Source organism: Electrophorus electricus, chromosome 5 (assembly GCF_041902795.1).
Source record: "Electrophorus electricus isolate QZ-2024a chromosome 5, ASM4190279v1, whole genome shotgun sequence".
In the NCBI taxonomy this organism is placed as follows: Eukaryota; Metazoa; Chordata; class Actinopteri; order Gymnotiformes; family Gymnotidae; genus Electrophorus; species Electrophorus electricus.
Genome location: NC_137501.1, coordinates 7,848,445 through 7,860,653, shown reverse-complemented (window position 1 = coordinate 7,860,653; position 12,209 = coordinate 7,848,445). Strand labels below are relative to the sequence as shown.

At 42.1% G+C, this 12,209-nt stretch overlaps 1 protein-coding gene across 1 annotated transcript in view; it reads left to right on the top strand.

Annotated features, from left to right (window-relative positions):
• The window catches only part of sv2ca (synaptic vesicle glycoprotein 2Ca), a 32,626-nt gene that overhangs the window by 15,919 nt on the left and 4,498 nt on the right, over positions 1-12,209 (top strand). The window contains exons 4-7 of the mRNA XM_027015070.3: positions 4,170-4,350; positions 5,345-5,496; positions 11,313-11,446; positions 11,761-11,850. Of these exons, the coding sequence (XP_026870871.3) occupies positions 4,170-4,350; positions 5,345-5,496; positions 11,313-11,446; positions 11,761-11,850 (557 nt within the window). The remainder of the gene's footprint in view (positions 1-4,169; positions 4,351-5,344; positions 5,497-11,312; positions 11,447-11,760; positions 11,851-12,209) is intronic.

Here is a 12,209-nt window from a genome sequence, read left to right as displayed (position 1 = left end):
TGACGAGAGCTCAGAGCCCTTTGGGCATTGTGTAGTACGCTCTGTTGCCTCTCTCACTCTCTCTCGCTCTCTCTCCCACCTTCCTTTTTCCCCCTATAGTCACTGGCTTTTAAGGCATAATTGCACATAGCCTCCATGACCACCTAGCCCATGACATCGCCAAAAGATCGCCACTGGCTTAAACATGGAGAGATTTCCTCCATAGTCTCATTAAGTTGCTAAGAATAAGAGAGATCTGTAAATCTAGCAGAGCAGTTTTCACAACTGAGGAAAAAGATTTACAACACACCTCTTGATTTTCTCTGCTGTTTTATTTCTGTCATTGAAACGTGTTGTGTCATAATTGGTAGCTTTCTCCAGCGTAATTTCTGTAATATGCACCTTTTTATTTGTGGGTGTCTGTGCTTCTGTAGTTAACCCATTATAGTGCAAATTTCATGGTAGGCTGAAGATATCCTTGAGTTTGAAAGGATGGCTGTTAGTGATGGTTTCATGACTTACAGCAGCTTATTGAGATGATGAACTATTGTCATGGTCTGACCTCTCATCTTGATGAAGTGCTAGGCATCACAACTGTGTGGTGATTGATTTATAATTTAACAGGATTCTGCATTACACTAAATTGCATTCTACATAAGTCTAAATGTGTGTGTTTGCATATCTGTGAAATCTGTGTAGTCTTCAATGGCAGTAAAGTGAATAGATGCAGTGGAGGGCAGTGCAGAGAGCACGGTGTCTGTCATATTCTCATAGGGTTTGTAGCCACTAGTCTCTCTCTCTCTCTCTCTCTCTCTCTCTCTCTCTCTCTCTCTCTCTCTCTCTCTCTCTCTCTCTCTCTCTCTCTCTCTCTCTCTCTCTCTCTCTCTCTCACACACACACACACACACACACAGTCCTTAGTTCATCCATAGCTCCATGTAACATGTAACAAAGAAGAAGGATAGATGGAATAAAAGGGTCAAAAACAAACACAGAAAAGACACCGATATGATAGTTATTATATATTTCTCCCTTTCACGTTGCTTATTCCTTTTCTCATATGCACTCTTAGAAACCTTTTCATTGTCCAAGTTTATCTAGTCCTAAAGAAAGAAATGATCAATCAATGTTACAGGCTGAACCCATAAGAAAGATGCTGCATCACACAATTACACTGATGGACTGCTCCATTCGGTCGCCTATTCCATTAATGCTACCACACAGCCAGAAGGCATTTTGCCATCTACTCTTATCCTCGATTCCCTCCGCGGCCCCCAGTTGCCACACCCTGCCCCCAACCCCCCCGTGACAGTGTGGTTGCTCTGTGTGGAATGGAGGCAGCTGAACATGGCTGGCCGGTAGTGAAATCCCAACACTGCTGCTGGGCTCCTCTGTGAGCAGGTGCATGCACGGGCATGAGCGCATCAAAGCCTGAGTGATGTGCAGACCAGACATTTTAAAATGTTTGCAATCAAACACCTACCACTTAAATCTTGCTTTATAAGTCCTGTGTTCATTTCTTTCAGTTTGTGCATTTGATTCTAGCATGTTATCGAGACTACTGCACAATTTGTGCATTTGATGTACACTTGTTCCCCATAGTCTTGTAAATCGAATGCCAAATCATGTGCCCCATAAGTAGGTCAATAAAGTAAATGAATGAAGTTAATAGCAGCTTTGCTCAACAGACTTGCCCCAACATTTTCTGTTTTTTCAGTAGAACCATGAATAATATGGACCTCTTTTTAAATAGCTTCTCCAGCTCCCTCTCCCAGTCAGGAGCATCAAAGCATGAAATCCAAAACAAGGCTGCTATGCTTCTTGAACATTTCCGCTGCTCTCCTGGGTCCTCTCTGAAGAGATGACAGATCTGACAGATTTGACTAAAAATGCTTTCTTCACTTCTCTTCTTTTCTCTTCTCTTCATTCTTTTGCTTGCCTTTTTGATTAAGTTACAAACATCTGAGCCTGTGAGCCTGATTTTTGTGTAGTTGTAATACACACTTTTTTCAGTTTCAGAACATAACAGTTGGATGACTACCATGGACTAAGGGCCGCAGAGTTTCTGTGAGTTTTTTGTGAGTGTGTGTGGGTGTGTGCGCACATGCGACAGATACAAGTTCACGTTCTCCCCCATTGAGAGCTGTGTTTTGCTTCTCAGTGTTTTTTCCGTTGGAACAGTTTCCACATATCAATGGAGTGCTCACTATGTACTTTTCAGCCATGAGGACTTTATGATCCTTTCAGCACCTTTATGCCCTGCTGGAAAAACACAGTCACTCTATGGAAGCTTGTCCCCTCCAGGCACCTGTACACTCTGTTGCCAAGTTGCTGTACCAATTGTATATGTGTAGAAAAAACCAACAACCGCGACATAAATATGTAAACTAAGAGCAAAATGGACAGCTTTTCTGTGTCATGTGGCAAACACATTCCATTTGACCAGTACTCACAAACACAGGCAAACTAAACACTTGAATGCGGGGCAGGAGGACTGCAAATGGCCTGTGACAAGGAGTGCGCTGTCATGCCTTCTCAAGTGTTCTCTCACTGCCTCAGGGGACTTCTAGTAAAAGCTGCAATGAATCTATTTCTAAACAGCTGCGAGATGTGTAATACAAATGGCTGTAAAAACTTTCTAGCTATATGTCACCCTAACCCTGGCAAACATATTTAGAAGATGTTACATTATATGCAATACATAAAGTATTAGACCCAGCACAATTTGACACCAAAATGCTGTCAAACTTAACGTGTAGTTTGCATATTGTTATGCAATATGTAATATGCATGTAATGTGAGTAGACTCCTCATGATTGTATCACTGGAGCAAACTGAATAACCTAGATAATTAGTTACGCATCTCATTTTATATCCAGCCTCAAATCAAAATTTAACGACGCTGACAGGCACTGAAATGTTCTTTCTTCGGTGCTGGGCCTGTTCCCACCATTTCTGTACGCTAGCAGACGGCGCCGAAATGCTGTGTCCTTCACCATAAAACTAGGGGCTTGCGCCTTTTAATGAAACACTTATCCCCTGGAGACACGACACTTTACAAGTCCGTGTTTCCTTTTTCTCATTTTCGCATGCTACGCGGTACTTGCTGCTGTAACAACGAAAGCGCTCGGCCCGTCTCTGTCGTCGACTCGTTTGTCGCGACGCGGAAGACCATTAATGCATGGTCATACAAAAAGCTACAAGTCAGTCGGGGATTTCGCTGTCAGATGTGAATCGTGGACGTCTTGTTCATAAGAACTCGTTATGCATAGTTTTGCTCAAAGAAACCAAGTGTGCCCATGCTACTAAAAGACACTTCCAGATAACTGAAGATAATAGGCGCTCCGGTCGTAATTTTTGAGAGGAAAATGAACCCGGTGAATATACTTCGGCTGAGTGCCCCTGAGCATGGCAAACCTTACACGGCCTGCACATTAATGGGCTGTTTTATAATGAAGCACGGTAGTAGAACGATCTGCAGAAGTGCACCAAATAGGCTACAATAAGATGTAGTATTTAAGGTCATGTAGATAAAACACATTTTCCACAATACTTTTCCCCATGCCACTAGATGTATTAAGCATTGGGAAAGTTTAACTGACTTCTAAGTTATTGTACGTGAATAAATGATGTTATCCTTTATTACTGGCCAGTATGAACTTTGGGTACATGCTGATGGACATTGTAATACACCAACATCCTAACCTTCCATCTTCTTTGAGAGCTCCCACAGAGCACAGCTAAGTTAGCTGTGTCATTTTAATTTTCGGAGCATATTGAAACAGATGACTTTAAATAGCATAAGTGCATCTGTTTAAACATTTATACTGATCATTTGTAAGTATGTAGTGACTAAATATCTCTGTCAGGGCATAGTTCCTAAATTCAACATGTATGTTCTCTTTAATTTAAAAATAGAATTTTCTAGAAACCAAAAAGAATGCCAAAAAAAAAGGGGGGGGGGGGGGGGGTGATCTCACAAAACTGCATTTTTGATATGCAATTTGTACCAAACCTAGCAAAGCAGTCTTTCAAATGCTGTCATTCCTTGAGTAGCACTTTTTTCTCTCTGTGTTCCCCAGGCCAAAGTGCACGTGCCTTCTGTCAGTGCTCGTGAACCCCCCCACCACCACCCCCTTTTCTTTTTTTTAATCTCCCCTGCTCCTGTTCCCTCACTCCCCACCTCTCAGGTAGCATAGTGTACATGGGCATGATGATGGGGGCCTTCTTCTGGGGGGGCATGGCGGACAAGGTGGGCCGACGGCAGTGCCTGCTCATATGCATGTCCTTGAACGGCTTCTTTGGCTTCCTGTCCTCCTTCGTGCAGGGCTACGATCTCTTCCTGCTCTGTCGCATGATAGCGGGCTTTGGGTGAGTCTCCGGCCACTCGGCTTTCTCCTTATTAACCACGTGGCTCTTAAGAAGATGTGAAAGAAATGCTGGGCTATTTTTGGTTTATGTGGACAGTTACTACATGATTGTGCATTCGAGCTTGAGAATGATTAAATGAGGATTAATAGTTGTTCATGTGGTGGCTCTCTGTAGCAGTTGTTGTTATTGTTTGTTTTAAGAACACTAGCATCATTTTCAGACAGTGTGGTGATCTAACCTTGGTGTCAGTAAGCAGATGCCATCAAACAAAGATTAATGGAGTAATGCAATGGCTTCTGCACACACACACACACACACACACACACACACACACACACACACACACACACACACCACTACATATACCACAAATGTAACAGAGAGAGGCACCCTTTGGCATCATGAGATATGATTGAGTGGCAATCTTTTATCAAGTTGGCTTTAAGCAAAAATGCCTTCCCTTTGCTTTAGATAATAGTCTTTTTTTGTCAGACCATACGTTACATCTGCTCAGATCAACAGCCACTGCAATGCTGCTTGCTTGACTCCAACAGTTTCTGTCACTGCTAGAGACAACCTGTGGAACTGTATTTAAAGATTGTGGTCATTTCTTTGAACATGTTTTATTTATGGCTTGAAAAATCTATGTCCTGCCACTTTAGGTTCTGGTCAAAACATGTTTTACAGGTAAAGTACATGTTATTGAAACATGTTATGGTGGGTCTATCAATATTTCTGTAAGCAGAGAAAAACATGTATCAATAATTTAGGCAGACTGTGTATAAAACAACAAAGACATCTTTCTTCTTATCCTTCTCCTCAATCCTTCAAGACTGACAGCAGAAAGGACTGAAAAAGTGCATAGAAATGGCCTCATGGTTGTTCTGAAACCTTCCTCTGTATGTCCTTCATAAATGTACGAGTTTTGGACCTGAACCACTGACTGAACTGTAACTTTTTTCTTGCACCTCTTTGTTGCCCTGGTGTGCTTTAGCATTGGCGGGGCAGTGCCCATCGTCTTCTCCTACTACGCAGAGGTGCTGGCACGGGAGAAGCGTGGTGAGCATCTGAGCTGGCTCTGCATGTTTTGGATGATTGGAGAGATCTATGCCTCCGCTATGGCCTGGGTTATCATACCTCACTACGGTAAGCTAATGGGCTCATAGACACTTCATGGGTTCACAAATTATTTTCCCAGCTGTTGGGTGTGGAAATATTTAATGTATGAATGAGGATTTTAAAAATTGTTTTGCCTACAATCGACATCCACAAATGCCACATTCAAACGATCAATAGCATCTGTAAAACATAATATGGCTAATTTTGTACAAAACACGGATGCCAAGATTCCAAACATTCTCATCACCTGTGAAATGAGTTAATAATCAGTAGTGGACAGAAAAGCAAGGATCATGGCAGCCATAGGTCCGGCTCTCCCCCTCCGGCTGACAATGATGGGTGTAAACGCGTGTGAAGGTGTAGAGCTTTAGGTAAAGTGATTAATGCGGGCTATGTGCTGCTACAAGGATATTTAAAGGATGGGGGTGTTCCTAAGGGGTGAGGCTCAGCTCTATGATTTATGAGGACCTAAACACTAGCAATAAGCTGTACTCATCTGGGAAGAAGCTGAAGGGGGAGGGGGATATTGAATGTGAAAGCTGAATGGCTTGTTGTGATGCAGCTTTCTAGCTCCATCTTTTTTTTGTTTGTTTGTTTCACAATGATGAGGTTTTTTGAGGTTTGCAAGACAACACATGGGGGTGGAGCGTGATTTATGGGTGATAAATCGTGCCTTTCCCCCAGGTGCATCCACTGGGAATCAGTAGGGAATGATTGGGTACTGGTCGAAGTGGAGAACTGGATGTGTGTTGCTTGCTGGGCATGAGCACTGCTGTCTGTCCTGCCCCGCACCAGACACAGACGCAGACATTTGTCTTCTCCTCTCCATCTTACCCCCTCTTTTGTTTGTCCCGTCTTTTAAAATCAATGTTTGCTCTCTCGCTCCTCATTCATTCTCACTCTCTGCTTCTTCATCCTGAAAGGGCGCTACATGTCTGGCATGATTTCAGCACAGCCTCTTCCGAGAGATCCCAAAATGCAGCAGTGGCCGGTTGGAGCACTGGTGGCAAGGAAACCCTCTGACCTCCAACTCAGAGATGCCTTGCCAGCATCGAGAGGCATGGCCAGTGATGAACAGTGACATCTCTGCATCCTCATTTATATTAAAAACAGTCCATTAGTCTTCCCCACTGGTTCCTCTTCTGAGCTATGGGGAGCTATCTAAGTAATTCAAGCAGAACTGCCGCAGGTCCACGTATGATGGCATAACCAGCCATCTCTGTTAAGCCTCTGTCCCTCACTTATGTACACACATACACACACACACACACAAACACACACCATCTCTGTCATTTTTGTTAATCAAAAATCCACACCCACATATATTTGTATGAAAACAGAAGAGGAGGGTAGGGGGATTAATAACCTAAAACCAAAATGGTTTGTCCCTTAAAAGAAATATCTGGTAAGATATCTTACAGATCCATCACTTTTGGCTATAGGTGGAGCTGCCCTTCATTGATTTCCTATTAAAGTGTTTTGGGAAGGAAGGGACAGTGAACACATCACAACTGCTGCCGATTCTAGCTCTCACACCTCCGACCCCCACTCCCAACCCTGGATAGTTCTGATCATTTTGTCATCAACTGTTTCTTAATATTCTTTTTCACTTCAGCAGTGGCCTGTGAACCATGACACAACTGCCCCGTTTGAAAAATGTGTGTCTGTTTTTCCGGTATGCACCCCTTACGATCAGTCACCTTTGCACATTTGCATGTATCCATATACACACTTGTGCACTGGTGTGTATGAGTCAGGTGTAAATCCCTTATTACGCCTGGTCTGCTTGCGCAGTAGCACATGGACGCATCCACTCCTTCAGTCAATTATGTACATGATCCAGCTAATGCGATTTCTAATGACACTGGCAAAATCGGGTCTGGCAGTGCCACCTCGTACAGAAGGCGATTACAGCAGAGCAGCTGCATGTGAGGGCCACAGAAGCCAAATACACAATGCAAGGTTGCAACCACACATACACACATACATACAACATATATATCTATACATGTTTGGATGATGCATATGGCCACTGCTTTCTTTTTATTTTTAGATCTTGTTCTTTCTTTTTCTTTGTATACAGACTGTTTTTCATACACTATATCTACAAAAGTATGTGGACACACCTTGGTGTTTCAGCTAAACCCATTGCTAACAGGTGTAAAAAATCAAGCATACAGTCATGCCATCTCTCTCATAGATTATCTTCAGTAGAATGGGTTGTACCGATGAGCTCAGCGCCTTTAAATGTAGCACTGCCACAAGTCAGTTTTTGAAAATTATGCCTTGCTAGATGTGCCCTGGTCAACTGTAAGCATTATTTTTGTGAAATGGAAGTGTTTATGAGCAACGACAACTCAGCCATGAATCTTTAAACCATGCAATCTCACAGACTTGGCCACTGAGTGCTGAAGCATTTAGCATGTAAAAACCATCTGTTGCATCACTTCCAAAACATCTCTAGATGAAACACCAGCACAATAACTCTGTACTGTGAGCTTCATCAAATGGATTTTGTTGGAATGGGGTACAGCATGCTGTCACTGGACTCCTTAGCAATGGAAATGTGTTCTCTGGAGTGATGATTCATTCTGCACTATCCGGCAGTCTGATGACTGAATTTGGGTTTGGTGGATGCCAGGAGAACACTACCTACCACAATGTATTATACCAAAAAGTAAAGTTTGGTGGTCTGGGGATGTTTTTCAGAATTTGGGCTAGGCCCCTTAGTTTCAGTGAAAGGTAATCTTAATATTACAGAATACAAAGACATTTTAGAGAATTGTATACTTCCAAATTTGTGGCATCAGTGTGGGGAAGGTCCAGCTCCATATTAACACCAGTGGTTTTAGAATGTCCAACAATCTCATATAGATGGAGTGGTCAGATGTCCACATACTATTGGCCATACATGTTCTATACTTACTATAATATACTTACTGTACCCATCCTTTAAAATCAAGCTTTAACAATCTCATCAGTCTTTCATCCCAACCTTCCCCCTCCCTTGTATTTTAAGGACACACTTTAATCCAGGCATGCATATATAATCGACTGCGTTTATCAAAGCCATATTTGATTATGCGTGTGGATTTTTTTCAAAGCTGTCACTTCTTTGCGTTAACGCCAGTCTGCCTCCAGAAACCTCCCCCTCAGCGCCCACACTTCGGTGGATTAGGCTCGTGATAGTTCTCCAGAAAAAAAAAAAAAGCAGTTTTCCACTTGTGCCTGGAAGAGCATTTTGTGGTAGGGTGACCTGACTTGCTACAAAGAACAAGAAAAACAACAAAAAAAGGAAGGATAATCTATCAATAGATAAGAAAAAGGACCAAAACAGAACAGGTTTCATGCTTGCTTGGAATGAACTCTCAGAAGTGTCATGGTGGTTGTGCTTGATTAGTATGACATACTCTAAAATGAAGCCATTTAATATATTATCGTTTAATGTCAGGCCCTCACAAAGTTGCTGATTCTGATTGAACACAAAGGTAATTATTATAAGTATATATGTGCTGAATCACTGTGGAGGGGATGACAGATATGAGTGGGCTACATGTCAGCAGGTCATTTACACTTAAATAGTGTCATTATTGTCCCATGCTGCTTTTACAACTTACAACTTTGCAACTTACAATTCAAATATGATTTCCAAACTAATTGAGGTGCAAAAGAATCTCAGAAAGATAACAGTAATAGTACCTTAGTGAAGGCCCAGAGTCAAACCGTTTGGTGCATTATTAAGCAGGACTTCAGAAACTTTAGTGTTCCTCTCTGTCCTGAATTGGGATTGTTATACACTGCCTGGCCAAAAAAAGGGTCACATACTGTAATATTTAATTGTACTGCCTTTAGCTTTGATTATGGCACACATTCGCTGTGGCATCATTTTCACAAGCTTCTGCAATGTCACAACATTTATTTCTGTCCAGAGTTACATTAATGTTTCCCCAAGATCTTGTATTGATGATGGGAGATTTGGACCATGGCGCAAAGTCTTCTCCAGCACATCCCAATGATTCTCAATGGGGTTCAGGTCTGGACTCTGTGGTGGCCAATCCATGTGTGAAAATTATGTTTCATGCTCCCTGAACCACTTTTTCACAGTTAGAGCCCTAGAAATTCTGGCATTGTCATCTTGGAATATGCCCGTGCCATCAGGGAAGAAAAAATCCATTGATGGAATAACCTGGTTGTTCAGTATATTCATGCATTCTTTGGGCAACATAACGTTGCTGAACCTAGACCTGACCCACTGCAGCAACCCCAGGTCATAGCACTGCCCCTACAGGCTTGTACAGTAGGCACTAGGCATGGTGGGTGCATCACTTCAGTTGCCTCTCTTCTTACCCTGATGCACATATCACTCTGGAAAAGGGTAAATCTGGACTCATCAAACCACATGACCTTCTTTCATTGCTCCAGAGTCCAATCTTTATGCTCTTTATGCAAATTGAAGCCGTTTTTGTTGGTTAGCCTCACTGACAAATGATTTTCTTAAGCCTACACAGCTGTTTAGTCCCAATCCCTTGAGTTCCCTTCACATTGTGCGTGTGGAAATGTTCTTACTTTCACTATTAAACATATCCCTGAGTTCTACTGTTGTTTTTTCTATGATTTGACCCTTCTGAAACAGATTAACATCTTTTCCATGACCACAGGATGTGTCTTTCGACATGGTTGTTTATCAAATGAGAATTTAGGATTAAATAAAATCAGTTAGGATTAAATAACTTGTCATCTGAAACATAATCACTGATGCAGTAATTATCCAATGGGAGGCTCTTACCTATTTGCTTAGTTAAATCCAGGTGATGACCTTTTTTTTGGCCGGGCAATGTATCATCCTAAATTAACAGCTGTGTGCCTAGAATTCTACAGCAGAATGTATGGTATGATGATTATAAACTTTGACACTTTTCTGATATTTAATGGCTTGTGCATATTGTAACTGGTTTGGTTCACCCTTCACAGAGAGCAGATCGGCCTGCAGGCTTGCATATTAGCATCAGGCTACAGTTAACATCTAGAGGAATTCCATATTTTTACATGATATATAAACAATACATGGAGTAAGTCTTGGCCAAACAAGCCACACGCACACTGTATTCCTGTGTGATATATTAGCATCCACACATTATGAGACAAAAATGGGTGTTCCTTGCCTTTCAGCATGAAACTCAGGCACAGTTGGCTTTGTATATTTCAGGTGTAAGATTAATGAGCAGCTCCCAGCGTAGCTAATCAAATCAGTGGGGGCAAGAAAAACGGCGCCCTTTTACTTCAGAAACCCATCCCATTAACCTGTTCCCCCTTCACTCCGCCTGCCGTCGCTGCCTTCTCTTCCAGCTCTGTGTCTGTGCGCTGAAGCATCTTTGCTTTGGAGAGTATTGATTAAGCCTTTAATGTGTCATCTTGTATAAAGAACCCGGGGCTCTTTTGTGTAGAGTGTTTTGATTGAGCACAAGTCTTTTCGAGGTTATACCAATGCACCTATTTAGTGACCCTCTCGACTGTGAGATGAAAACAAGGCATCAAAGGGGGGATTCCTTTATGTCTCATATAAGCTTTTCAAAAGATGTTTCACCCACATGTCGGTCAAACGTTCACTGTACAATCATATCAGTCCATCAGAAAACAAATTTCTGTGGCAGTCTGTATGACAACATAGCAGTTAGCATTACAGATACATCTTCCTAACTGGTCTCTACCTCATGCCCATAAGCTTTGCTCAATGTTAACTGATAGTGTATGCCTAGGTTAAGTGTTTCTTTAAAGCCATGTGTTATAATATTTGGAAGCAGTAACATATTTGTGGACATATGCTTCATTTTTGTGTTCCTTAGGCTGGAGCTTTAGCATGGCTTCGGCATATCACTTCCATAGATGGAGAGTGTTTGTGGTGGTGTGTGCTCTACCATGTGTCTTCTCTGTGGTGGCCCTCACCTTCATGCCTGAAAGTCCTAGATTTTACCTGGAGGTAAGAAGGAATAACTGGACAGATAAGCGTAAGCATGTATTTAATAATTTGTGTGGGTGTGGGTGTGTGTGGTGGTGAGGTGGGGGGAGTTTTATTGTATTTAATTCAATTTATCACACCTTTTCAGTGTTTTAAGCAGCTGTTATAGAAACTGACCCACAAAGAATACAGCTACCTTTGAAACAACTCACATTGTGACTCCCTCCGCTACTGTCTTAGCGGCACTGAGGCGAGGGAGAATGGGTGGCTGTCATCCAGCACTCTGAATTGGCACCTAATCCGTTAATTTTCCATGGATTTTCCTCTATTTTCAGGTGGGGAAGCACGACGAGGCCTGGATGATCCTCAAACAAATCCATGACACCAACATGCGAGCACGTGGGCAGCCCGAGAAAGTCTTCACAGTGAGTCAAACATCCTCAGCAGTGTTACCCAGTTTGTCCTGATGCCATATTGGTTTAGATGCCAGCAGTTTATCACCACAGTGGTATACAACATTGAGAAGCGATATGCAGTGTTGAGAAGTGCCAGTGGTTGTCATCTTCTCACTTGTTATGTGGAGTTTTGGAGTCAGTTTCATGTCATTCACAAACACCTAGTGAGAAGAAAACATAGAAGATGTGTAACGAGGTGACTATGTAATTTCTCTTGCTGACATGCCTTTTTATATATGTTTCTCAAAAATATTAAATTCTTGTTCTAGGTTTTGTTAAGGGTACCCATAATGTATACTCCACAAGTGTAGTTGGATTGATATATGAGA